This window comes from Capricornis sumatraensis, chromosome 1, assembly GCF_032405125.1.
Source record: "Capricornis sumatraensis isolate serow.1 chromosome 1, serow.2, whole genome shotgun sequence".
NCBI lineage: Eukaryota > Metazoa > Chordata > Mammalia > Artiodactyla > Bovidae > Capricornis > Capricornis sumatraensis.
The window spans coordinates 45,651,307-45,678,954 of record NC_091069.1 but is presented as its reverse complement, the minus strand read 5'-3'; the positions used below and the strand labels follow the sequence as shown (position 1 = coordinate 45,678,954).

The following is a 27,648-nucleotide window of genomic DNA, read 5'->3' as shown; positions in this document are numbered from 1 at the left end:
CCATGAAATTAAAAGTCCCTTACTCCTTGGAAGGAAAGTTATGACCAACCTAGATAGCATATTCAAAAGCAGAGACATTACTTTGCCAGCAAAGGTCTGTCTAGTCAAGGCTATGGTATTTCCAGTGGTCATGTATGGATGTGAGAGTTGGACTGTGAAGAAAGCTGAGCGCTGAAGAATTGATGGTTTTGAACTGTGGTGTTGGAGAAGACTCAAGAGTCCCTTGGAGTGCAAGGAGATCCAACCAGTCCATTCTAAAGGAAATCAGTCCTGGGTGTTCATTGTAAGGACTGATGCTAAAGCTGAAACTCCAGTACTTTGGCCACCTCATGCGAAGAGTTGACTCATTGGAAAAGACTCTGATGCTGGGAGGGATTGGGGGCAGGAGGAGAAGGGAACGATAGAGGATGAGATGGCTGGATGGCAGCACCGACTCAATGGACATGAGTTTGAGTAAACTCCGGGAGTTGGTGATGGACAGGGAGGCCTGGTGTGGTGCGATTCATGGGGTCGCAAAGAGTCGGACACGACTGAGCGACTGAACTGAACTGAAAAGCAACTAGCGAGGAGCAACTTTGCCTGCCTTTCCGTGATTGCCACTCAGATACACAGGACTCAATTATGCAGTTCTCCTAAAAGCTACATTTCCTTTGCAATTTGACTGGCAATCCTGAATCTAGGGAAATCAATGAAGAAAGAAACAGGAAGTCCCTAACCTATTAACAGGTTGGATTTAAAAGGCTAATACTGAGCCCCTTCTTGCTGACACTTTCTCTGTTTTATTCTGTTCCTTTTGGAGAGTGGAATTAAAGACTTCCCTAATCTTAGCACAGTGTCTTTGCTCAGGGGCCTGATTTAAAAATAATACACACACACACACACACACACACACACACAACCCTCTTGGGGTATTTGGTTATCTTTTCATCAATAATAAAGGAGCTTATTACTATTAAGGCAGGACTTAAACTTGAAAACGACATGCCTTCCTCAAATGGACACCTTTACCAGGTGATTGAGTTTGGCAGTGTATACTGCATGGACACCCCGAGGCTTGGAAAGGCTAACTGTATTATGAGCAACCTGCATCTCAGAAAGCAATTATAGTAAAACACTCCTAGGGCAGGTTTGCCCAAAGGCTAAGTTGTGACTGATTCTTCCTCTTCTAGCTCTGGAGCTTGGCTATCTCAAAAATAGTTAAATTGAAAAGGGAAGGAATGTTTTCATTGGAGAGTCCTGACACAGTTTCCAGCATATTTTCCATTTGCTTGACTTTACTCTTGGCCCTGAATGAAGTAGAAGGTGGAAGTTTCTCCACTGGAATCATGAAAACCTGGCATGTGTGCTCATATCTGCTCTTGATATTGCTCATGCTGTTAACTACAGCTGCGTTTGCTCTAAGTGAATTGCTTTTGTCTTCGGTGAGGATCACATTGCCTTGTGATTGCCCTGTGATTGGAGTGGGCATTTTCATGAGAGGCTTGGTTGTTCTTGTATTTTTGTTGTGTCTTTTTCAGTTTTCAATCCATGTGCTGATATGGGCTTGTTTGCAAAGGGAAGAGGTATTTGGCTATTCCATTTCACACAGTAAAGGTAGCAGCTTACTGGGGGCTGTTTTTATAACCTAGAAGACTGAAGTTTTTGAAAGAAATTTGGCAAGCCATAGGTGTTATTAAGATTTTATGTGATACAGAGCCACACAATAACACCCTGCACATGGGCCTCTCTTTTAACTCTATTTTAAGTTTTAAAAGCAAAACAAAACAAAACCTCCCATCAAAATGTTATTAGGTAAGTTTGGACATTTAAGCTCGACAGTGTTTACATCTATGAAATCCAGAATCATTCCATTTTGTTTCTGTAGGACCAAAAATCGGAGAAGGCAATGGCACCCCACTCCAGTACTCTTGCCTGGAAAATCCCATGGACGGAGGAGTCTGGTAGGCTGCAGTCCAAGGGGTCGCTGAGGGTCAGACATAACTGAGCCGCTTCACTTTCACTTTTCACTTTCATGCATTGGAGAAGGAAATAGCAACCCACTCCAGTGTTCTTGCCTGGAGAATCCCAGGGACAGGGGAACCTGGTGGGCTGCCATCTATGGGGTCACACAGAGTCGGACACGACTGAAGTGACTTAGCAGCAGCAGCAGCAGGATCAAAAATGGATTTCAGAAAATATTTAACTCTGATATTAAAAAAAAAACACAAAACCTTACAATAAATGCTGAGGTATAAATACTGAGAAAGATCAGGCAACTTTTCATTAAAGTTTAGAAACACTCCGAGTTATAGATTAATAGGATGCAGGAAGTTATGCATTTGTGGAAAGGTTTTTATATTTTAAAATTTTAATACCAGGCCCTTTACCAAGAGAAACAGAAAAGCATGGTATCTTAACTGGCATGGAACCCCTAAGGGTTTAAATTGCCTCTCAGAATCCTTCTCTGACTACCTCATATGACTGTGCACTATTCTCTTTTGTCAGCTTCTGTGTGAACTCTCAGTTTGTACTTCATTAATTTGTATCTGCAGAAATTTTGTATTATAAAATGTGGCCTTGGGTTTTGTTCTAGGAGAAGGAAACAAGAGTGCATGCATGCCAAGTTGCTTTAAAGCACTACTGTTTCCCGCCTCCAACAGTGGGTTGATGCTCGGAAAGCCGTGGCTATTTGAAGTGGGACAGAATGCCAGCCAGTGGGGCCTAGAGTTCTCCCCAGCACACCTTTATTACTCTCTGACACCCCAAGTTTTGAGAGGTGTACTGGACTGTAGGTCTCTTGAACAGTATTTTAACTCATCTTATTATAGAATCCCATGTGCCCAGCAAACAATAGAACCTCTATTCATCTGTAGAACTGAACTGTGTGGTTAAGCTTTGGAATTGGACATACCTCAGTTTGAATCCCATTTGTGCCAATTTTGGGCTATGTAATCTTGATAACTTACTAGAGCTCTGTTACTCAGGTTTTCTCATTTGTAAAATGGAAAATGACATTATTATAATGATTATAGATGTCCCTGAGTTACAGTGGTTTTACTTACAACTTTTGGACTTTGGTGCAAAAGTCATGCATTCAGTAGAAACCATACTTCAGATTTTGAATTTGGACCCGTTCTTGGTCTGGCAGTATGTTGCATGATGCTCCCACATGCTGCTGGGCAGGGCAGCTGTGGATCCCCGTCAGCCACACGACCATGAGGGGAAACAACTGATACACTAAAACCACCCTGGACCCACACAACCATTCTGCTTTTCACTTTCAGTACAGAATCCAATACATTTTTATGAGATAGTCAATCCTCTATTATAAAAGAGGCTTTGTTTTAGGTGATTTTGCCCAACTGTAGGCGAATGGAAGTGTTCTGAGCATGTTTAAGATAGGCGAGGCTAAGCTATGATGTTTGGTGGGCTAGTTGTATGAAATGCATTTTCAATGTATGATATTTTCAACTTATCATGGATTTATTGGGACATAACCATATTGTAAGCTGATGATGTTAATGTAATGTATTATATTAATATAATCTAATAATAATACAATTATTAGAATTCCTTGGAAGAGTAAATAAGATAGTGCATGAAAAAATTTAGCTTTTCACAAGGAACTGCCTCAGAAAACAACAGTCCTTTTAATTAGTTTGTTAAAAGCCTTCCTCATTTAAAAAATTAATCAAATGCATATCTCTTTAACTGTCAGTCAACTTGGGTGAACTTGAAATGACCAAGGTCAATGCTATGAGTTAGTGTAATTCCAACCAAAAGCAAAAGACTCAGATTTTTAGTTTGCTAAAACTTACTCAGCCTTTCCATAGGTAAACATATTCTATTTTTTAAAAAGCAATGAAAATAGCTTGTGTACCCCATTTTTACTGTTTTTCTTGACCTCTAGAGGTTTGGGGTCCAAAGAGGAGAAATAGCATCACTGTTCTTGCTTTGGCTTCCAGATTGGACAGGTCTAAATCAACCCCTAAATACATTTTTGGAACATATATTTGGGGACAAGTGAAAAACCGTGGTCATTAGGGCCAAATAGACTTAAGTTTAAATCTTGTCACTATTTACTTGTGTGACTCTGGAGAAGTTCTTTTTCTTTTTCTTTTTTTTTTTGGAGAAGTTCTTTAACCTCTCCCAAATCCCAGTTTTCAGTTCAGTTCAGTTCAGTCTCTCAGTCGTGTTTGACTCTGCGATCCCATGAATCGCAGCACGCCAGGCCTCCCTGTCCATCACCATCTCCCAGAGTTCACGCAGACTCATGTCCATCAAGTCAGTGATGCCATCCAGCCATCTCATCCTCTATCGTCCCCTTCTCCTCCTGCCCCCAATCCCTCCCAGCATCAGAGTCTTTTCCAATGAGTCAACTCTTCGCATGAGGTGGCCAAAGTACTGGAGCTTCAGCTTCAGCATCATTCCTTCCAAAGAAATCCCAGGGTTGATCTCCTTCAGAATGGACTGGTTAGATCTCCTTGCAGTCCAAGGGACTCTCAAGAGACTTCTCCAACACCACAGTCCAAAAGCATCAATTCTTCAGTGCTCAGCCTTCTTCACATTCCAACTCTCACATCCATACATGACCACAGGAAAAACCATAGCCTTGACTAGACAGACCTTAGTTGGCAAAGTAATGTCCCTGCTTTTGAATATACTATTCTAGGTTGGTCATAACTTTCCTTCCAAGGAGTAAGCATCTTTTAATTTCATGGCTGCAGTCACCATCTGCAGTGATTTTCGAGCCCCCAAAAATAAAGTCTGACACTGTTTCTGCTGTTTCCCCATCTATTTCCCATGAACTGATGGGACCGGATGCCATAATCTTCATTTTCTGAATGTTGAGCTTTAGGCCAACTTTTTCACTTTCATTAAGAGGCTTTTTAGCTCCTCTTCACTTTCTGCCATAAGGGTGGTGTCATCTGCATATCTGAGGTTATTGATATTTCTCCCGGCAATCTTGATTCCAGCTTGTGTTTCTTCCAGTCCAACGTTTCTCATGATGTACTCTGCATAGAAGTTAAATAAGCAGCGTGACAATATACAGCCTTGACGTACTCCTTTTCCTATTTGGAACCAGTCTGTTGTTCCGTGTCCAGTTCTAACTGTTGCTTCCTGACCTGCATACAGATTTCTTAAGAGACAGGTCAGGTGGTCTGGTATTCCCATCTCTTTCAGAATTTTCCACAGTTTCTTGTGATTCACACAGTCAAAGGCTTTGGCATAGTCAATAAAGCAGAAATAGATGTTTTTCTGGAACTCTTTTGCTTTTTCCATGATCCAGCAGATGTTGGCAATTTGATCTCTGGTTCCTCTGCCTTTTCTAAAACCAGCTTGAACATCAGGGAGTTTACGGTTCACGTATTGCTGAAGCCTGGCTTGGAGAATTTTGAGCACTACCTTACTAGCATGTGAGATGAGTGCAATTGTGCAGTAGTTTGAGCATTCTTTGGCATTGCCTTTCTTTGGAATTGGAATGAAAACTGACCTTTTCCAGTCCTGTGGCCACTGCTGAGTTTTCCAAATTTGCTGGCATATTGAGTGCAGCACTTTCACAGCATCATCTTTCAGGATTTGAAACAGCTCCACTGGAATTCCATCACCTCCACTAGCTTTGTTCGTAGTGATGCTTTCTAAGGCCCACTTGACTTCACATTCCAAGATGTCTGGCTCTAGATTAGTGATCACATCATCATGATTATCTGGGTCGTGAAGATCTTTTTTGTACAGTTCTTCCGTGTATTCTTGTCACCTCTTCTTAATATCTTCTGCTTCTGTTAGGTCCATACCATTTCTGTCCTTTATCGAGCCCATCTTTGCATGAAATGTTCCCTTGGTATCTCTAATTTTCTTAAAGAGATCTCTAGTCTTTCCCATTCTGTTCTTTTCCTCTATTTCTTTGCACTGATCGCTGAAGAAGGCTTTCTTACCTCTTTTTGCTATTCTCTGGTACTCTGCATTCAGATGCTTATATCTTTCCTTTTCTCCTTTGCTTTTCGCTTGTCTTCTTTTCACAGCTATTTGTAAGGCCTCCCCAGACAGCCATTTTGCTTTTTTGCATTTCTTTTCCATGGGGATGGTCTTGATCCCTGTCTCCTGTACAATGTCACGAACCTCATTCCATAGTTGACCAGGCACTCTATCTATCAGATCTAGGCCCTTAAATCTATTTCTCACTTCCACTGTATAATCATAAGGGATTTGATTTAGGTCATACCTGAATGGTCTAGCAGTTTTCCCTATTTTCTTCAATTTAAGTCTGAATTTGGTAATAAGGAGTTCATGATCTGAGCCACAGTCAGCTCCCGGTCTTGTTTTTGTTGACTGAATAGAGCTTCTCCATCTTTGGCTGCAAAGGATATAATCAATCTGATTTCGGTGTTGACCATCTGGTGATGTCCATGTGTAGAGTCTTCTCTTGTGTTGTTGGAAGAGGATGTTTGCTATGACCAGTGCATTTTCTTGGCAAAACTCTATTAATCTTTGCCCTGCTTCATTCCACATTCCAAGGCCAAATTTGCCTGTTACTCCAGGTGTTTCTTGACTTCCCACTTTTGCATTCCAGTCCCCTATAATGAAAAGGACATCTTTTTTGGGTGTTAGTTCTAAAAGGTCTTGTAGGTCTTCACAAAACCGTTCAACTTCAGTTTCTTCAGCATTACTGGTTGGGGCATAGACTTGGATAACTGTGATATTGAATGGTTTGCCTTGGAGATGAACAGAGATCATTCTGTTGTTTTTGAGCTTGCATCCAAGTACTGCATTTCGGACTCTTTTGTTGACATTGATGGCTACTCCATTTCTTCTGAGGGATTCCTGCCCGCAGTAGTAGATATAATGGTCATCTGAGTTAAATTCACTCATTCCAGTCCATTTTAGTTCGCTGATTCCTAGAATGTTGACGTTCACCCTTGCCATCTCTTGTTTGACCACTTCCAATATGCCTTGATTCATGGACCTGACATTCCAGGTTCCTATGCAATATTGCTCTTCACAGCATCGGATCTTGCTTCTATCACCAGTCACATGCACAGCTGGGTATTGTTTTTGCTTTGGCTCCATCCCTTCATTCTTTCTGGAGTTATTTCTCCACTGATCTCCAGTAGCATACTGGGCACCTAATGACCTGGGGAGTTCCTCTTTTGGTATCCTATCATTTTGCCTTTTCATGCTGTTCATGGGGTTCTCAAGGCAAGAATACTGAAGTGGCTTGCCATTCCCTTCTCCAGTGGACCACTTTCTGTCAGACCTCTCCACCATGACCCGCCCATCTTGGGTTGCCCCGCAGGTATGGCTTGGTTTCATTGAGTTAGACAAGGCTGTGGTCCTAGTGTGATTAGACTGACTAGTTTTCTGTGAGTATGGTTTCAGTGTGTCTGCCCTCTGATGCCCTCTTGCAACACCTACCATCTTACTTGGGTTTCTCTTACCTTGGGCGTGGGGTATCTCTTCACAGCTGCTCCAGCAAAGCACAGCCACTGCTCCTTACCTTGGACGAGGGGTATCTCCTTACTGCCGCTGTTCCTGACCTTCAATTAAAATCCCAGTTTTAATTTCTGTAAAATGGGAATAATTCCTGCTTTATAGAATTGTCATGTAAGTCTAATGAGATAAGGATAAAGCCCTAGTACAGCATCTGATACATGACTGACTTTCAGTTAAATGGTGGTGGCTGTTACTTGTTTTGGGAGTCTTGTCAAATTTAAAATTTTACTCTTAATGTAAGAGTGGTTATTGGCATAGGTGCTATTGGATATAAAAATTAATAATGACATACTCCTTGCCCTGAAGAAATTTGTAATCACCAGGATAATACATAAACAGTGATTGAACTGAAAATTGTATAATAATCAAAAGCAATGTACAAAAACAATAAAGGAATGAGTAGCATTTGGCAAAGTTAAAAAAACTGGTTATTGGTTTTAAATTTAGGATTTTTTTTGTGGCAAAAAGATTTTGATATGAATAAATGTGGTATTCTACTGGTAGGGAGCTTATCTATTAGAGAAATTACTGTGTATTAAGAACAGAAGCTCTGAGTTCTAACATGGCTTGTTTATTTATTCATGTGAGCTTACCAGTTGACACTAGTGGTAAAGAACCCACCTGCCAATGCAGGAGACATAAGAGACTCAGGTTTGATCCCTGGGTCAGGAAGATCCCCCTGGAGGAGGGCTTGGCAACCTATCCCAGTATTCTTGCCTGGAGAATCCCATGGACAGAGGAGCCTGGCAGGCTACGGTCCATAGGGTCGCAAAGAGTCGGACACAACTGATGCAACTTAGCATGCATGCACATTTTAGACAGCATTCTTAAATGCCTGTTATATGTCGAGCATGGTTTTAGGTACTTGGTATACATTGAAAGCTCAACATTCAGAAAACTAAGATCATGGCATCTGGTCCCATCACTTCATGGCAAATAGATGGGGAAACAGTAGAAACAGTGTCAGACTTTATTTTTTTTGGCTCCAGAATCACTGCAGATGGTGATTGCAGCCATGAACTTAAGACGCTTACTCCTTGGAAGAAAACTTATGACCAACCTAGACAGCATATTCAAAAGCAGAGACATTACTTTGCCAACAAAGGTCCATCTAGTTAAGGCTATGGTTTTTCCTGTGGTCATGTATGGGTGTGAGAGTTGGACTGTGAAGAAGGCTGAGCGCCAAAGAATTGATGCTTTTGAATTGCGATGTTGGAGAAGACTCTTGAGAGTCCCTTGGACTGCAAGGAGATCCAACCAGTCCATCCTAAAGGAAATCAGTCCTGGGTGTTTATTGGAAGGACTGATGCTAAAGCTGAAACTCCAGTACTTTGGCCACCTCATGCGAAGAGTTGACTCATTGGAAAAGACCCTGATGTTGGGAGGGATTGGGGGCAGTAGGAGAAGGGAACGACAGAGGATGAGATGGCTGGATGGCATCACTGACTCGATGGACATGAGTCTGGGTGAACCCCGGGAGTTGATGATGGACAGGGAGGCCTGGCATGCTGCGATTCATGGGGTCGCAAAGTATCAGACATGACTGAGCAACTGAACTGAACTGAATACATTGAATAAGACCTGGTCCCTGTGCTCAGGATGCTCACTGATTATAGGGAAGACAGACACTCAAACTTGCCTTCTACCTCACAAAGACTTCTGCCCTGCCCTTTCCTGATTGTTTTTCAGGATTTTATTTAGTAGAAGCCCCAGGGTTCATTCCTTTTGCCACTATAAACAATCCCTGATAACCTTCTTACTGTTGTTTTTCCACTGCATTTGCTCAGTTGCTTCCTATACTCCTAACTCTGGATCAACTTAACCAACTACCTTCTATCCAAGGGTACCCAAATAGCTCTAGGTAATGACTCAATTGCATTGATTGAAATAGCTGCACACATCCATGGTTTCTATACCCAGCTGAGCTCTCAATACCACTTAATTCTTTGCCCTGCCCTGGTCACTCCTTCTAGCATTTTCTACATTCCATGATCTGGTCTCATGTACCTCTTCAGCCTGATCAGTCTGCTTTCTTCCTCTCAGCTCACCCTTTGAACATTACACATACTGAATGGGATTCCCTACACACAACATGAAATGAAATTTCTGCCTTCCCTGACTTTGCTGGTGGCATCCCCCAGTCCTGGAGAGAGGGAGCCCTGATCAGCATGGATTTAAGTAGTCAATTCCTTGGCAGACACATCTCTGCAGTGAGATGAGTGCCTCAAGTTATAGCTGGATGACATGAACATCCATTTCTTTGATCTCATGGATAACAAGCAAATTTAATGATTATAATTTGGCTTTTAAAATAGATTTCTTATAGAAAAAATATACTGGAAGTTGTATTTTGCATTATACGTGAATGAATTCGTACCCTGGTTTGTACATCAGTCTTTTATGAGTTTAGTTATTGTAGTCACTCCTTTTGCGTCTGTTTAGTTTGGGATATACTAACAAAATTGAGTTTCTGGATGGAAAAGTCAAGGATCAAACTGCTAACCTCACACAGACCACACCAAAATAATTAGCTGTCTGTCTGTGATAATGTATCTATCTTACCTCTCTGTATCAACAGTGACTTCTAAAGACCTTTTCAACTCCAAGATCATACTCCCTCAAGAGAAAGGCAAAACAAACAAGAACAAAAAACCTTGGATGTGACCTATTCTAGTGGAAATGTCCCCAGTGGATATACCCTAGCTTGTTAAAAACATCCTTGTAACAGTATCTGATTTCCTTCTTTTAAAGCAAACTCTGCAGTTGTAACTTGATCTCCCAAGTGAATCTGGCCCTTCAGGGAGTGTAAGCATTATGCCTGTTTTTGGTGTGCGGGGCACTCAGAGTAGATATAGCTCCTATTATACATTATCAGTAAGTCTCTTATTAGTTTAGATCCATGAAGTTGCTCAGTCATGTCTGACTCTTTGCGACCCCATGGACTGTAGCCCACCAGGCTCCTCCATCCATGGGATTTTTTAGGCAAGAATACTGGAGTGGGTTGTCATTTCCTTCTCCAGGGTATCTTCCTGACCTGGGGATTGAACCCAGGTCTCCCGCATTGCGGGCAGGTGCTTTACCGTCTGAGACACCAGGGAATCCTTGAATTAGATTAGATGGAGGTAATCAAAACCCCTGCCTGATCAAGTCTGAGGGCCAAGTTTCTGGGTCCATAAAGCAAAAGAGAGTTTAAAGACCAAGAAGGATTTAAATTGCCCAGGAAATTCAGAATATAAAATCATAATAAGGATATTTACCATATATAAATGCTCGTAGGGCTTCCCAAGTGGCACTAGTGGTAAATGCAGGAGATACAAGAGATGTGGGTTCCATCCTTGGGTCAGGAAGATCCCCTGGAGGCAGGCACAGCAACCCACTCCAGTATTCTTGCTTGGAGAATCCCATGGACAGAGGAACCTGGCAGGCTATGGTTCACAGGGTCAAACAAAGTTGAACACAACTGAAGCAATTCAGCACCCATGAATGCTTATTCTATTTATCTCACTTAATTCTTGCAAAAGCCCTATAAGCACTCATTTTAAAGATGAATAAACTAAGTGTTGAAAAAAAAGTGAAAATGAAAGTGTTAGTTGCTTAGTCATGTCCGACTCTTTGTGATCCCATGGACTATTGCCTGCCAGGCTCCTCTGTCCATAGAATTCTCCAGGCAAAAGTACTGGAGTGGTAACCATTCCCTTCTCCAGGGAATCTTCCCTACCCGGGGATCAAACCCAGGTCACTTGCATTGCAGGCAAATTCTTTACCATCTGAGCCACATGTTAAGTTTAATACCTCAACCAAGCTGATAAATGGAGAAAAGACTTGTGCATAGATCTATCTGCCTCCAAAGCCTGTGCTTTTAACCACAGTGTAACACTGACTCCCCTTAATAAGTCCATTCATTTGTTGATTCACTGTCATGAGGAGGAAATTTTCTTTCAGGCTGGGTCTAAGAATTAAATTGACATGAGACATGTTTAACAGGAGAAATTCAAACAAAAGTTTAATAACACATGTATGTGGGAGAGACCCAGGAAAACTGTGTGACTTGCCAAAATAGCTGGAACCCTCACCTTGAATACCATTTTCAGCTAAAGACAAAAGAAGATGTTGCCAGTTAGCGGTTTGGGACTTCACTAGGGGAGGAAGGCAATTAACATGAAGATGGAAAAGCAAATGTTTGGTAAATGTTTGCTGGGCTATGCAGAGAAAATGGGACATAGAGTGGACTCTGGTCTCTGAGAGTTTCCCTCACCACACCCAGCCCATATTCATTGCAGGTAAGTATCTCTGGTGATGCTTATCTGTTCCACTGATATCTGTTCCACTCTGGGAACAGGCCCTCCTAAATTCTTTTTAGGCATTTGGGGGAAGGTCAAAGTTTCTTCCTGAGGCTTTGGGGCCTTGATTGTTTTCAGTTTGAAATTATCTACATGCCAGAGACATTTTGGGGTGGCAAATTTTGCTCCCCAGTATCACCATATATTTATCGAACACTTACAAAATTTAAGCACTGGAAATACAAGGATGACTAGGACACTTACCACGAAGACTTTACAATTAAGTACTGTTGTTATTGTTTAGTGGCTAAGTTGTATCCGACTCTTTGCGACCCTGTGGATGGTAGCCTACCAGGGTCCTCTGTCCATGGGATTTCCCAGCCAAGAATACCGGAGTGGGTTGCCATTCCCTTCTCCAGGGGATCTTCCCAACCCAGTGATCGAACCCAGGTCTGCTGCATTGCAGGCATTTTCTTTACCTTCTGAGCCACTAGTGCATGCTAAGTCACTTCAGTCATGTCCAACTCTGAGACCCCATGGACTGTAGCCCAGCAGGCTTCTCTGTCCATGGGATTCTCCAGGCAAGAATACTGGAGTGGGTTGCCATCCCCTTCTCCAGGGGATCTTCCTGACCCAGGGATCAAAACTGTATCTCCTGTAGCTCCTGCATTGCAGGCAGATTCTTTACTGCTGAGCCAGTGGAGAACCCCCAATTAAGTACTGCTGCTGCTGCTAAGTCGCTTCAGCCATGTCTGGCTCACAGCAACCCCATGGACTGCCGCCCACCAGGCTCCTCCATCCATGGGATTCTCCAGGCAAGAGTACTGGAGTGGGGTGCCATTGCCTTCTCCAAATTAAGTACTAGTAGAGGTCTAATATGGGCTTCCCTGATAGCTCAGTTGGTAAAGAATCCACTTGCAACGCAGGAGACCCTGGTTTGATTCCTGGGTCAGCAAGATCTGCTGGAGAAGGGATAGGCTACCCACTCCAGTATTCTTGGGCTTCCCTTGTGGCTCAGCTGGTAAAGAATCCACCTGCAATGCAGGAGACCTGGGTTCGATCCCTGGGTTGGGATCCCCTGGAGAAGGGGAAGACTACTCACTCTAGTATTCTGGCCTAGAGAATTTCAGGAACTGTATAGTTCATGGAGTCGCAAGAGTCGGACATGACTGAGTGGCTTTCACTTCACTTCAGAGGTCTAATATATAAAAATACACGTAATTAATCATTTTAGATGCAGTCATAAAATATGAGGAGCAGTGAGACGAAGAGAACCCAAGTGTTTCCTGGAAATGGGTAGGGGAAAAAGGGACAGTCCATGGAGGACATGATGGTTGAGCCAGGCCTTGTAAGATAAGCAGACTTTCAGCATGTGGATAAATTTACTTCAGGCTGAGAGAAGAATGGAGGGAAAAGGTCTGGAGGCAAAATCAAGAATGACGTCCTGGAGGAGCTGCAGGTGTAGCATTGGAGGGGTGGCAAGATGAGCCAAATGGTGGGAAAGAGGCTAAGGTTCATGGGTGTTCTGCTGCAGGAAGTAGAGAGTCCAGTGGAATTTTAAGGGGAGTAGTGGTGTGATTAGGTTTAGTTTTAGATTTCTCAATACATGTAACTGCAGGCAAGTTTACAATAAATGAGACATTTATTACTGCAACATGGGAAAGAACAGTGAGATTGTTCCTTTCCATGATCTGGTCATTCAGTTCAGTCGCTCAGTCCTGTCTGACTCTTTGCAACCCCTGGACCACAGTACACCAGGCCTCCCTGTACATCACCAACTCCTGGAGTCTAGTCATTATACTCCTGTTGACTACCTATTTTCCTTTGAAAAATAGCACATAATGAACTCCTTAATTATTAGTGAGATGATTTGAGAGGCTTATGTTGGAGGATGTGTGTCTCTGTGGGCATGTGTATAAAATGTATTTGTACCAGCATTTCAACCATTATGAGATTCCTTTGAAATGTGATTGTTATCATCTACCAAATTACCTCTCTCAGCTTTCTATCATTTTCAACTTTGGTAGCAATGTCTTCTATTTCTGTTTCAATATAGATAACACCATTCATTGCCTACAGTATACAGTTCAAACTCTTTATTAAGACTGAGAACATTCCGATGCCAGTCTTTCCAGCTCATCTCAGGCCCTTCTCTACATACTTTATATTTTAGTCACATCAAACTACTTTTAGTTTTGTTCAGGCCTCATAATTTCAAATGTCTATACCTTTACTCATGCTGTTCCATCTGTCTGAAAGGCTATCTTGCCCCCTAGTCAGGATTCCTCACTTATCTTCATATTTTACGTAGTTCTATTACAAACATTATCATAAGCCATGATGATCACCTAAAATTTGTCTCCTCCGCTAGACCATGGCTGGAAGGGCAGGGACTCAATCCAATTTATCTTTTTGTCCTGGAGTATCAAGACATAGTGGATGGAGTATTGTTGGAGCTAAGTAAATTAAGTTTACTTTGCAGAACAAAGTCATAGCATACTACAAATAAAAAGCATGAACATATCCTTTGCTGTTCTGCTTCATAAATTACCAATAAACAGTGAACTGTTCTCCTGCCTTCCTTAGCTGTGGCTTATTGGCAATCAGGAGCTCTAGTTTTCAGAAGAGCAAAAAATTTGACTTTTAATAGCTTTCATGCTTTCCAGAAAAGCTACTGAAGCAAAGTCCAAAACTTCCACTCTCTTTAGTGATCATTTTACTACTTCTAGGTACTAATGAATCAGGCACTTATAAGACAGTTATTAAGTGTGCATATGAAACATTTTTTGAATTTGAATATCAGACATTTTTCTCTTTTGAGCTATAACATTGAGCAGGATCTTCAATGTGTTTTTGATTAGAATATAAATAACTCAAGATCAGGAACTAAAAGCCTTTTGAGATGAATCGATTATACCACTTTCCTATCAGCCAAATATAGTGCTATTAGAGTTCTGAAAAATTAAAAGAGAAAGCCATTCTTGGTTGATTAGTGTTTTTAAAATCTACATTTTTAATGTGCCCAAGTGCTAAACACAGGCCTGTGGAACAATGAAGGACAAATAAATAGCAGTGATATATACACTGTGATTGTAGAGACCTCTTTGGGTTAGGAAACCCTTTTCAAGGGTGTGGCTGTGGAGCTTGTTTAGATGACAAGCTAAATTTCCAAGTGTCTTTAATTTTTCGTAGAATATACATTGTGTCTATCTTCTGGCCTGTGTCTTGTTTTTTGAGTTCTGTTCTTTCTTGACTTTTGTTAAAATGATTACACGCCTGATCCCTAGCCTTATTTGCAGAAAGATGGGCATCTGTGTAAGCACCAGGATAAATCTAAACATTGTGGTCAAACCTGAATTTAAACAGATTTTTCTAGGGCCTGAATATTTTTAAATGCTTAATGCTTAAACACTGTGGTAGGGTGAAGGGTGGGGGGAATACAGAAGGTGGGGGATTGTTAGAATGATTCTTAGAATAAGTTTTAGAATGATGAACTATTTAGTCTTTGTTATTGACTAAAAACCCTCAGATTAACAGTCTTCAAACTAGAATAAAACGTATACCCATAACAAATTAGTATTAATTGCACTTAAAAAATACATCATTAAAGCTTGCTGACAAACCTTTGCTAGGACCAAAAAGCTAATGTTTCACATCATAACAAATTTACAGGATAAACCATTCTACTAGCCTCATTGTTTTCTGCCTCTACGCCTATTTTGTTATGCAAAAGCTTTATGTCAATGTACTTTTTGAGCCGTTTAAGACCAAACCAAATTATTCCTTCAGCACATTTTAAACAATCCCTTAAAGACCCTCTTTTTCTTGGCTATGTTTCCAATCTTGGCTTATCACTGTAATATTTCATGCTCCATGCTTCTGAAAAAATTCAATATTCAAGAACAAAGTAATCCAGAGCTTTACTTCATTTCAGTCTTTTTATGTCCTAGGGCTGTCCCAACTCAATGACCCAGTTTGTATTGTGCCACATCTGTCTGTTGCTGACTGCAACCAGCTCGCCTAAGCCCTTGCTTGCCCCTTAGCAGTTTTCCCTTAATTCAAAACTCTTTTTTTTCTAATTCTTTGCACTTCTCCTTTCACAGCTTTTAAGTTTTTTTCCTCCACAGGAGACTCTGTTCCTGTGATAGCTACTCAGAAACACAAAGATGAATAGGTCTCTAAGGTCTCTAAGTCTGTTCCTATCAACATTTTCGTTGTAATATCTTTAGAATTACAGAGAGTGGATAATATAATTCAGCAGTATGCATCAAGAATCCTCAAAAATGTTCATACCCTAGGATCCAGCAGTTTCACTTCTGAGACTCTAGCTTACTAATTAAAGAACAGAATCATCTAAGACATGGAAAAAGATGCATACATGAGATGTTCGTTACAATGTTGTCTTGCTGGGAAGTTCTTTTGGATGGCCTAATAATTAAATTGATGCAGATTAATAGAAAAACCCAATTTAATTCATATAAACAGAGATCTATAGAAATGGTATCTCCGAAGTGACCAAAGCAGGCTGTTTACATATCATTTTTAGACAAAGAAACAATTTGTGAAGATTTAACAAAGGGGCTTGTGCTTGGGGTAGCAGGCTAATGAAGAGGTAACAAAGTTTGTCTACAGAGTTTTCTCAGCCTTGAATTTCCTAACTATGGTGATAAGGATGCTTTCTATCCTCTTGGTATAAGGAGGATACTTTCACATGGAGATTATTTCCTTCTTTTAAGGGGAAAGAGGGGGTCAGAGTGTTTTTTTATATCAGTTTTTCCTCCACTGGCTGTTTCTCAAGTAAGTTAAATTCAAAATAATCAATATGTTATTGTAGCATATCTTGAATGAGCTTGCTCTGAGGCTCAACAATATAAATGCAAAAGAAGAAAACAATACAAATATCCAACAAGAGGAGAGAAGTTAAATAAATTAATCATTTAAGATAATGGTTGCGTGACTATGTAAAAAGATGGGTAAAATTTTATGTTTTCAGAAAAGCACGGTGCAAAGTTTCAAGTGCTAGTGGTCACAACTATGTTTTAAAAAGCATTTACAACAGGAAAACTGCAAGGAAGGAGGACATTCTGCTTATACTTGCTACTTTAGGGTGTGGAATTATAGATGATTTTTCTCTTTAATCTCAAAATCTTGACTCAATTTCTTTTAAAATTTAAGTTTTCGAAAAGTATAATCTTCACTGCTGCTGCTGCTGCTAAGTCGCTTCAGTCGTGTCCGACTCTGTGCGACCCCATAGACAGCAGCCCACCAGGCTCCCCTGTCCCTGGGATTCTCCAGGCAAGAACACTGGAGTGGGTTGCCATTTCCTCCTCCAATGCATGAAAGTGAAAAGTGAAAGTGAAGTCGCTCAGTCATGTCCAACTCTCAGTGACCCCATGGACTCAGCCTACCAGGCTCCTCCGTCCATGGGATTTTCCAGGCAAGAGTACTGGAGTGGGGTGCCATTGCCTTCTCCAATAATCTTCACAAGTACAAGTTAAGAACTATTTAGGTATGTCTTGTAAAATAAAATTTATAAAAGACTATTTCACACAGAGGATTATTTAAGTCTAGTAATAATCTAACAATGGCCAGGGGAGGCGGGGTGGATAAGACAGTGAGTATGTCATTTTGTTTACCATTGTGTGTAATCTTTAGACAAAAAAATAGGAAAAATTTTTTAATACCTATTTTAAACTATAATTTAAAAAAATCTTAATAGGTTCTACTCAAGTTAATTTTACCACCACTGACTTTATCCAGGACAGTTCTCCCCGAAGTTGTTCATCAAGTTCTACCTTTAGCCCAACATTTGCAGTACATTTTCCACAGTTTTCAGAGCAATTTTTCTGAAACCTAAATATGTGTGATATTCTACCATTTAAACTATTCAGAGTATTAGTCTTTAGCTTACTAGTGCCTTGGGAGGTTCTCTCTTATTCTGTGGCCTTTGTTTTCACGTACCCTTCCCACCCGTTTTATCGAACTACATGTAATACTTGAAACAGTACTCAGATCACTATTAGATGTCTCTTAATACTGAAACTAACACTGTATATCTGCTCAGTCTTCTAATCTCAAAGTGATAATTTTATTTGGAAGGCTTCCCAGATTCCACATCTTTTATGCCTTCTCTTTGATCCTACAGTGCTCTCTCTGACCTGCTCATCTGCTTTTTGAACCAGACAGTAAACATCTTGTTATTGTGTACACAGGCAAGTGCGAGTGTGTACATGTGAGTAGAGTATACTTTATAGCAACCCCTGCCCTCCTCCCTGTTCTGACAGTGAGAGGAGTAGTGAAAGCTAAATGATGTTGATGAAAGGCCAGTGTGCTAACCCTGGACACTAAGTGCTGGGAACAAAGAGCGGAGATGCCCTGCATGCCAAGGGCTGTTTGCTGTCAGGTACGTATTAGGCAGAAACTCATTCCATGCACCTCCCTGATGAAGTGAGACTTTACCTGCAACACTGTACCCCTGAGAACAGGGAGCTCAGTTATTTGTGAACTCTCCACTATTCCTTGTACATAGTAGGCATTCAAACATATGTTGATTAAAATCTAATTTTTAAAAATCATTCCAATGTACAAAAATGTACATCTACTTTGTAGTTAGAAAAAAACACCTGAAAGAAAAAAATATGTGAAAGACAAAGTATTTGTGAAGCTCAATATCTCCTAACTAAAAAACTTCAGAACAGTGTTGTGAACCTTGGAGAGGAAATGCAATAGTAATTAAGGATGAATAAATTTATAAAATAAAAATAAAGACTGCCTAAACTCCAAACGTGCTGACATGGAAATGTCTTTCCTATCTCAATTTTCCTACACATACATAGAGCACCATGTATATACACCAACAGAAAATGTTGGTTCAGACTAACACAAAATCATTGTTCTATTGTTTCATGAAAAACCAATGACTTGGTCATGTTCTCAATTGATTTTCTTAGTTTCTTTTTTCTTACCCTCATTATATCTACATTTTAAGCAATAATTATTGGAACAAAAACTTTTAAAATTTTTATAAATATATATTCCCCCATTTAACCATTAAACCTTTTTTATTGTTATTCTTTATACTTTTAGTGATTTACCTTAAAGTTTAAATGTATCAAGAGGCTCTGCTATTTAAAATAAAACTCTGGAAATGATTGTTAAATAGAAAAATCTTTCTTGATCATCACCTTAATTTATCTGTTATGTAGATTTAGTGTTCTTATTTTATATTTTCTTATAAACTCACCTATCTGGAAACAAATGTGAACAAATACATTTTATTAAACTATCCAAACAGAATTCTATTTTGAATTTCAAAGTATTGGAATATACCTAGTGACAGCTTTGGTATAGGGCAAAGGTTAATTAGTTAGTGTACGGGGGAAGAAAACTTTGACTGAACATTATATATAATAATAAAAAGAGCATAAATAGAATAGTAAGGTGTGATTAACAGTGGGAAGTGAAAACATTTTCAAAATTAAGCAATATAAAAATGAATAAGGCATAATGTGGAAATCCTAAGATAAGCATGAATCACAAAACAGGAAGGATAGAAAAAATGATTTTTAATGTAGCTACAACTATCTTTCAATAAAATATAATACTTTAGGAAAGAAAATATTGTATCCCTTAAGACAACCCATTTATCACTTAAAAATAATGGTTCAGATATACCCAAGCAAGCTTTGTTCTTAACAGAATTTCCTTAAATAGGTTTCTCCTATTAGCAAGGGAATATGCTTATTTATGATCATGAGTCCCTTGGGCCATCCAAACTCTATATATTAACAGGCACCCTGATTATCAGATCAATCTTCATGTGAATTTACTGGGTATGAGCAGTTCTTCAGTGAATAATGACTTAATAGATAAGATCATAAGGGTTAATGTACCCAGGACAGTGGCAAATTACATAGAAGGCTCTCAAATACATATACTTTTCTCTTTTAACTTTATAATAAAAATAAACCCACAGCCCAAAAGAACTATAAAAGACAAGAATGATTTCTAAAGATACTTCAACATAAATATTTTATAACTTATTGTGAAGACATTTGGCACACCACCACCATAAATACTGAACATGGCTGTATGAAAATAACAATTTTAGGATAAAAACATTTCCTAAATATCATCACAATCTACCTGCTTTCTTCTTAACCTCAGTATAATAGCTAAGACCCTAGCAGACATGAAAATTTGGTATCTGTTTACAAATGTAGTCTAATACATCAGAATACTGACCAGCATCTCCACATACTTCCTACGTACTGCCAAGACATGGATAGGCCAACAATAGTGAAAGAAATATACACATTTCTAGTTACAGGTACTAACTGGAGATATTACAGTAAAGATGTAACGCCACCAATATAGATCTCTACACACCTGAAAACATTGACAACAACAAAAAACTTAAGATATTTGACATCAGGTGGACAACACGGAGGCTTTAGGGTTGATTTACTGCTTTCATGTGCTGTACAGTCTTATCATTGTGTCCAGCCTTGGAATTTCAGAGTCAGGGAGGATACGGTTCAAAACACTTGCTTTGTCCCTTTTTTTGTGTTAGCCCTCTGGTGTTTTCCTGCAGTCTTCTAGAATGATCCTCCAGATGCTTATTCAACAGCACTGGGTCAAATCTCTTCTATACAGGACCTCACTCTTCTCATGTCTCCTCGGCTCGCAGACAGCCGGTCAAAGTCTTGGAGGTGGAAACGAGTTGCCAGCTGATTTACCATTTTCCTCAAGGTAAGAAATGCTGAAACAACTTGGAAAGTAAGGAATATAGTGAAGATGATATGTACTGCTTTCTCCAAGGGCAGATTTGTTAGACCCTCATTGAAGAGCAAGAAAAGAATTAAAGGCAACTGCAACAGAAGGCTCAAAAGCCAGAAGCCAGCCAACTCAGGAACCTGCAATGATACACACGACAAACATCAGACCAGTGAAGTACCATCTTGTGCTTGTACTGAAGCAAGTGATACTACTGTGAACCTACATTTTGAGCTCTGTAATTCAAAATAAGTATAGTGTGGTCCTTATCCTCAGAGAACTTACAGTCTAGACTGGAAGAGGAAACTACCTTATGTGACAGTCCTACATTACTACACTTAAGTGAATAATGAAATGTACGTACCACTTAGAGTAATAGACTAAATGCTCTAACAGAGTAAACAGGGTAGGTAAAAGAAATAATTCAAGGAGGTAGGCTTTTAAAGTTAGATAGAATGAGGAAGCGGAGAAGGCAATGGCACCCCACTCCAGTACTCTTGCCTGGAAAACTCCACGGACAGAGGAGCCTGGAAGGCTGAAGTCCATGGGGTCACTGAGGGTCGGACATGACTGAGCGACTTCACTTTCACTTTTCACTTTCATGCATTGGAGAAGGAAATGACAACCCACTCCAGTGTTCTTGCCTGGAGAATCCCAGGGACAGGGGAGCCTGGTGGGCTGCCATCTATGGGGCTGCACAGAGTTGGACAAGACTGAAGTGACTTAGCAGCAGTAGCAGCAGCAGAATGAGGAAGAGGCAAGAACTTAAATAAGCAAAAATGTGGAAAGAATATGACTGGGAAACGACACATCAGCCTGGAATGGATGTCTGGGTTAGGAAAAAGCACAAAATACAGTGGGATAGGCTGGGTGGGGCTTAATTATGAAGGGCCTGGAAGAACACTGAAATCTTTAGGCATTATCACTCAGTTCTGGTAACTGTAAATGCTTAGGCAGCATGATGACTCAGAAAACATCTGCCTTGCATAGGAGATGAGTTTGTCATTTTCCCCAATTTTCTCATTCAGAATCCAAATCATCATGTTTAATGACCAAGTATGTTCAACGCTACTGAGAAGAGGGAAAATGATCATTAATTAAGAGTTTACTATGTTCAGGTGCTTTATATAAATTGTTTAATATAATCCTAACAAATCTGTGAAGTGAATATTCCCCCGATTTTATATGTGAAGGAACCAAGGTTCAAGAGAGTAAGCAAACAGACCACAGTGACAGCCGTGGTGAAGCTGGAGCTAGGCCTTCCCTACAGGCCTTTGCTCCTTTCACATCTCACTGCCTTTTCTTGTTGGCAAAGTCTTAACTGCATTTATGTATAGCACTGAGAGAAAGGAAAGAAGAGCCTACCTTCTCCTGCAGATTCCCCATGTAGCCCAGATACAACCTGATTGCTTCAATTAAAGTTATCAGAATGATAATGGTGACCACAATGAACTTGTAGTAATCAGGCAAGATGGAATACTGAAAAAACAAAAATAAATAAAAATCCCACATATAGTAAGACTGACCTGAGATTTAAAAAAAATATGAAGAACTTTTAATTTTAATGACAAGGTAACAATGCCAGGGAGAAGTAGTAAAGCACATATTTACCTTCATCTGAAGCATCATAATGCTGCTTACCCACCAAAGTGGGAAAAAGTAAGTGTTAAAATAAAGTGACATCTGCAGTGCCAAACTGGAAACCATTTCATTATCTACAGAAGAAAACAGAAAGCAAACTCTTACTCCTGCTCTATGCCCTGTACATCCTTTAGTTCCTTAGAATTAATAGCTATAGTTTCAGCTCAACAAAACTCCAAATTGTAAGCCTATTTATAATCACTGACCCCTGGAGAAGGAAATGGCAACACACTCCAGCGTTCTTGCCTGGAAAGTCCCATGGACAGAGAGGCCTGGTGGACTACGGCCCATGGGGTCACAAAAGAGTCAGACACAGTAACAATAATCATTGACAGTGAAAGAAAATAGCCATAATACTACTAATATTTTGTTCCAATATTTGCTACTTGGGGGCATGTTTCATATTTTTCTATTACCACCTTTGGTTACTGTCTGATGACGTTTTTGCTACTACTGGTATAAATGTAGAACATCAATATGAATACTATTGAACAGATAGCAATAATAATCTTTACCTCCTTTGTTAAGAGTTCTATGTAAGTGGTGCTTGTGCTCAGTTGTGTCTGACTCTTTCCGACCTCATGGACTGTAGCCCACCAGGCTCTGTCAATGGGATTTCCCAGACAAGAATACTGGAGTGGGTTGTCATTTCCTTCTCAGTCCCAATCCAGGGATCGAACTCGAGTTTCCTGCATTGGCAGGTGGATTCTTTTACCACTGAGCCACCTGTAAAGAGCCTATGAAATAAACATATAAAATACATAACAAGACTGCAGCCATGAAATTAAAAGATGCTTGCTCCTTGGAAGAAAAGCTATGACTAACCTAGACAGCATATTAAAAAGCAGAGATGTTACTTTGCCAACAAGGGTCCATCTAGTCAAAGCTATGGTTTTTCCAGTAGTCATATATAGATGTGAAAGTTGGACCATAAAGAAAGCTGAGTGCCGAAGAACTGATGCCTTTGAACTGTGGTGTTGGAGAAGACCCTTGAGAGTTCCTTGGACAGTAAGGAGATCAGACCAGTCCATCCTAAAGGAAATTAGTCCTGAATATTCATTGGAAGGACTAATGCTGAAGCTGAAGCGCCAATACTTTGGCCACCTGATGCAAAGAACTGACTCATTGGAAAAGACCCTGTTGCTGGGAAAGATTAAAGGCAGGAGGAGAAGGGGATGACAGAGGATGAGATGGTTGGATGGCATCACCAACTGGATGGACCTAATTTGAGCAAGCTCTGGAAGTTGGCGATGGACAGGAAATCCTGGCATGCTGTAGTCCATGGGGTTGCAAAGAGTCAGACACAACTGAGCGACCGAACTGAACTGAATCTCTCAGGTATAAACTAATCATGGAAAACCAACCCCTCCCCCATCTCTTTCAGCATACCCTAATACCACCTGTTCATTCACACTCAATTCAAAGCCACTTTTTCCATACGTCCTTTCTTGATCACATTCCCCACTCCAGCAGAAATCTCCTTCCCCTCTAGGTACTTATCACACTAACCTGTGTGTAAGAAGTGTTAGCAAAGAACCACATTCCCTTCACTTGAGACATAGTCTGATCATGACTTTTGGAGTCCAGGTAAACCCAGAGCTCCCCAAACTCCCTCAGAACTCTGGATGCCAGACTTAGGATAAATTATTTAACCTCTTTGAGCCTTAATTTCTTTATCTGTAAAATGGTAACATTAAAATTACCTCACAGATTGCTTGAGAATTAAAGGTAATATAAATTACTTCACCCGAGCACTATGCCTGGCACTGAGTAGGCACTCGACAAATATCAGTCCCTTTCCTTCTCTTTTATTTATACAGAGGCTGACTGTAAGCACAGACCACATTCTACCCAAATTTAAGACCCTCACAGAACCTAGCATGTTGCTTTACAAATGGTAAATACCAAATATGAATAAGCAGAAAGAGTGAATTAATGAAAACATATTCTTACAAGGACACTGCCTGTGTAGCCCTTTGTGACACATGAATTTCATTTCTCTAAGGCTGAACTGCCTCCTGAGAAATCTGTATTCAGGTCAAGAAGCAACAGTTAGAACTGGGCATGGAATAACACACAGGCTCCAAATCGGGAAAGGAGTACGTCAAAGCTGTGTATTGTCACTCTGCTTATTTAACTTCTATGCAGAGTACATCATGTGAAATGCCGGGCTGGATGAAGCACAAGCTGGACTCAAGAATGCTGGGAGAAATATCAATAATCTCAGATATGCAGATGATACCATGCTAAAGGCAGAAAGAGAATAAGAACTAAAGAGCCTCTTGATGAAAGTGAAAGAGGAGAGTGAAAATTTATCTTAAAGCTCAACATTCAGAATACTAAGATCATGGCATCCAGTCCCATCACTTCATGGCAAATAGATGGGGAAACAATGGAAACGGTGACAGACTATTTTTTTGGGCTCCAAAATCACTGCTGATGGTGACTGCAGCTATGAAATTAAAAGATGCTTGCTCCTTTGAAGAAAAGCTATGACCAACCTAGATAGCATATTAAAAAGCAGAGACATTGCTTTGCCAACAAAGTTCCATCTAGTCAAAGCTATGGTTTTTCCAATAGTCATGTATGGATGTGACAGCTGGACTATAAGGAAAGCTGAACGCCCAAGAATTGATGCTTTTGAACTGTGGTGTTGGAGAAGACTCTTGAGAGTCCCTTGGACTACAAGGAGATCCAACCTGTCAATCCTAAAGGAAATCAATCCTGAATATTCATTGGAAGGACTGATGCTGAAGCTGAAACTCCAATACTTTGGCCACTTGATGCGAAGAGCTGACTCACTGGAAAAGACCCTGACGCTGGGAAAGATTGAAGGCGTGAGGAGAAGGTGATGACAGAGGATGAGATAGTTGGATGGCATCACCTACTTGATGGACATGAGTTTAAGTAGGCTCCAGGAGTTGGTGATGGACAGGGAAGCCTGCTATACTGTAGCCCATGTGGTCACAAAAAGTTGGACACAAATGAGCAACTGAACTGAACTGAACAGAAGGCTGATTACATAGTACCTTTTGCTTTCATGTAAGAGAGAAAAGTTTTAAAGAATTTGATTTTTAAAACTGACCCCTACAAATGCATCCGAAATATGACTAAATTGTAACAATTTAAGAGTAGATAAGTATTTTGAAATCCACTGCTTGAAATGAAAGAATATACAAAGGCTCTGAGATAAATTTCTTAAAAACAGATTATTTTTCTCCACAGCTGAGTATATCTATCATTTAACAATTTTAAAATATAAAATTATTATGGTCTCTCACAGCAAGGGTTTTCCTTTAGTTCCAAGAAAATCCCTGATTATGATGATATACTTTGGCTTGCACCTATTTATTAAATTACCACTGATAAAGGAATGCATTCTTAAAATCTGAAGGTAACTCACTCCCCTAGGATTTTTTCACGACAACAGTAAAACTCTTGGTCAGCTGTGAACATGGTCAGTATATACCCTTGTAATTACAGTACAAATAATCAAATGTACTTCAGATCCACAAAGAAAAGGTGGATAAATAATAAATTGAAATTTTAATACCTTCAGAGCAAGCACTGTAGTAGAATTTTGCAAATAAGCTTTTATGTTAAGAATTCTGTACACAAGCATCTAAAGAGTTATGCTATGTCTATATTTCAGCAGATCAAACTTATAATCATTCAGCTGAAAATCAAGTTAATATGTAAATGAACCTTGAAAGCTCAAGACATGAAGTTATTAAATTTTGCAAAAGTACAAGCTGAGTTCTGTAAATGGAATTCAAATTAAAACACTATGTAATATAAATCAGGAGTAGGCAAACTAGCAGCCAACTAACTGTTTTTATACAGCAAGTGAGCTAAAAACGGCTTTTTTAGATTTTTAAATGGTTGGGGGAAATATCAGTAGTATTTTGTGACACTGAAAATCATGCAATTTCAACTTTAGTGTCCATAAATAAAGTTTTATTGGAACTCTGCCATGTCTATTCCATTACCATTATCTATAACTGCCACAGAGACCTATGGCCTGCACGGTATTAAGTATTTACTATCCGGCCCTTTACAGAAACTCCTGATACTTTACATCATCAGATTTTAGTGCCTGTTAAGCCCTGGCTTTAGAAACCAGAAACGTAATAACCTAATTTTTCACATTATGTTTTTCTCTGTACATCCTAAATCATGACCAGCCCTCAACTGGGAGGACAGGCAAGTGATTAGGGTAAAAAATTGAAACGGTGGGAAATGACTTTTCTCTGCTCCCTTTGAAAAATCCCTGAACCATGCAAGAGGAAAAGATTTCTATTTCCCAGCACAGTTCAGTGATAAAAGCTGCCTGGGTGTGGTTGACAGTATGTTGTCTATCATCATGATTTAAGAGGGTTAAACTGTTTTGCAGAAAACTGCGTTGTCACTTGTCATATCAAATGTGGCATCGTGGTATTGTGTTACTTGATTTAGGTCAAGAGTTATAAATATATAGGGGAGGAGAAGGAGAAAGTGGGGAGAGGGCGAGTTTTGTTAAAGGCGATGCTAGTGAGGCAGCTGCCATTCCGGACTGGAGAACGTTTAAAATAACTCATTAAAAAAAACCTTCTATGTCTTCTGCCAGAAAACGGACTTGTGGCAAGTACCTGTTCTGCTAGGAAAGAAGAAAAGGAAAAGATATTTTACGGGGACGCGGCGGGGAGGGGGAAGTGGAAGGGGAGATTGCTCTTTTCACTCCACTCAGGGCACAAAAGCCAGGGCGGAGGCCGCAGAGGAAAAGCAAAGAAATCGGCCTTCTCAGCCTTCTCGGACGCAAGGCACCGGACGCGGGTTGCGAAGGTGGCTTTATATTTTTTATATTTTGAGGAATGCCAGCGCCACCTCAGCAGCCCCTTTTGCAACTGGCCGGTTAGGCCGCAGCATGATCAGCCCGGGACCAGCTGGGTATCAGAGTTCGGGTATCTGGTCCCAGTCCCAGCCAGCGGCCCGGCCCCTCCTCCAGGGCGTTTCCCGCACTGCGGAGAACCAGCTGAAGGCCAAACCGCCATCTTAGGTCCGGGCAAAATCTGGCCGTTCCAAACCCCGCGCCAGGTCCTCCGCACGCCAGACACCCTGCGCTGGGCCTCGGCCACTCACCCGGACCCTCGTTATACTCCGGCCCGGTCCGGTTGGAGTCGCTGAACACGGTCCGGCTGAAATTTCCCAGCCGCTGGCGGACTGGATCCGGCAGCTCCATGCCCGGACCTCGGTACCACTCACTGCTAGGTCTTCGGGCGCCGCAGTACTCAGCTGTTCCCACGGCAACCGAGCGGTGGGAGGTGCTGGGGGCTCTGGCGCACGCGCGGATGCACTTCGGAGCCGAGGCGCGGGGACCCCTCGAACTGAGAGGAGAGGGACTCATACCTGTGGGGCGCATCAGATGGGTGCAACTCGCAGATTCCTTAGTCTTAAGTTCCACCCTTTTAACAACGAATAATAATGAGCAACCTGGGGTTGGATT

The 27,648-nt window shown here is 40.6% G+C and overlaps 1 protein-coding gene across 1 annotated transcript; it reads right to left on the bottom strand.

The window, feature by feature from the left end:
- Positions 1–19,397: 19,397 nt before the first annotated feature.
- On the bottom strand, positions 19,398–27,403 carry TMEM17 (transmembrane protein 17). The gene is made up of 4 exons (XM_068978386.1): positions 27,285–27,403; positions 22,137–22,240; positions 21,891–22,004; positions 19,398–20,665 (listed from the first exon to the last, which is right to left on the bottom strand). Exons 1-4 carry the CDS (start codon positions 27,382–27,384, stop codon positions 20,387–20,389), a joined length of 597 nt encoding a protein of 198 aa, XP_068834487.1. The 5' UTR covers positions 27,385–27,403; the 3' UTR covers positions 19,398–20,386.
- Between the last annotated feature and the right edge of the window lie 245 nt (positions 27,404–27,648).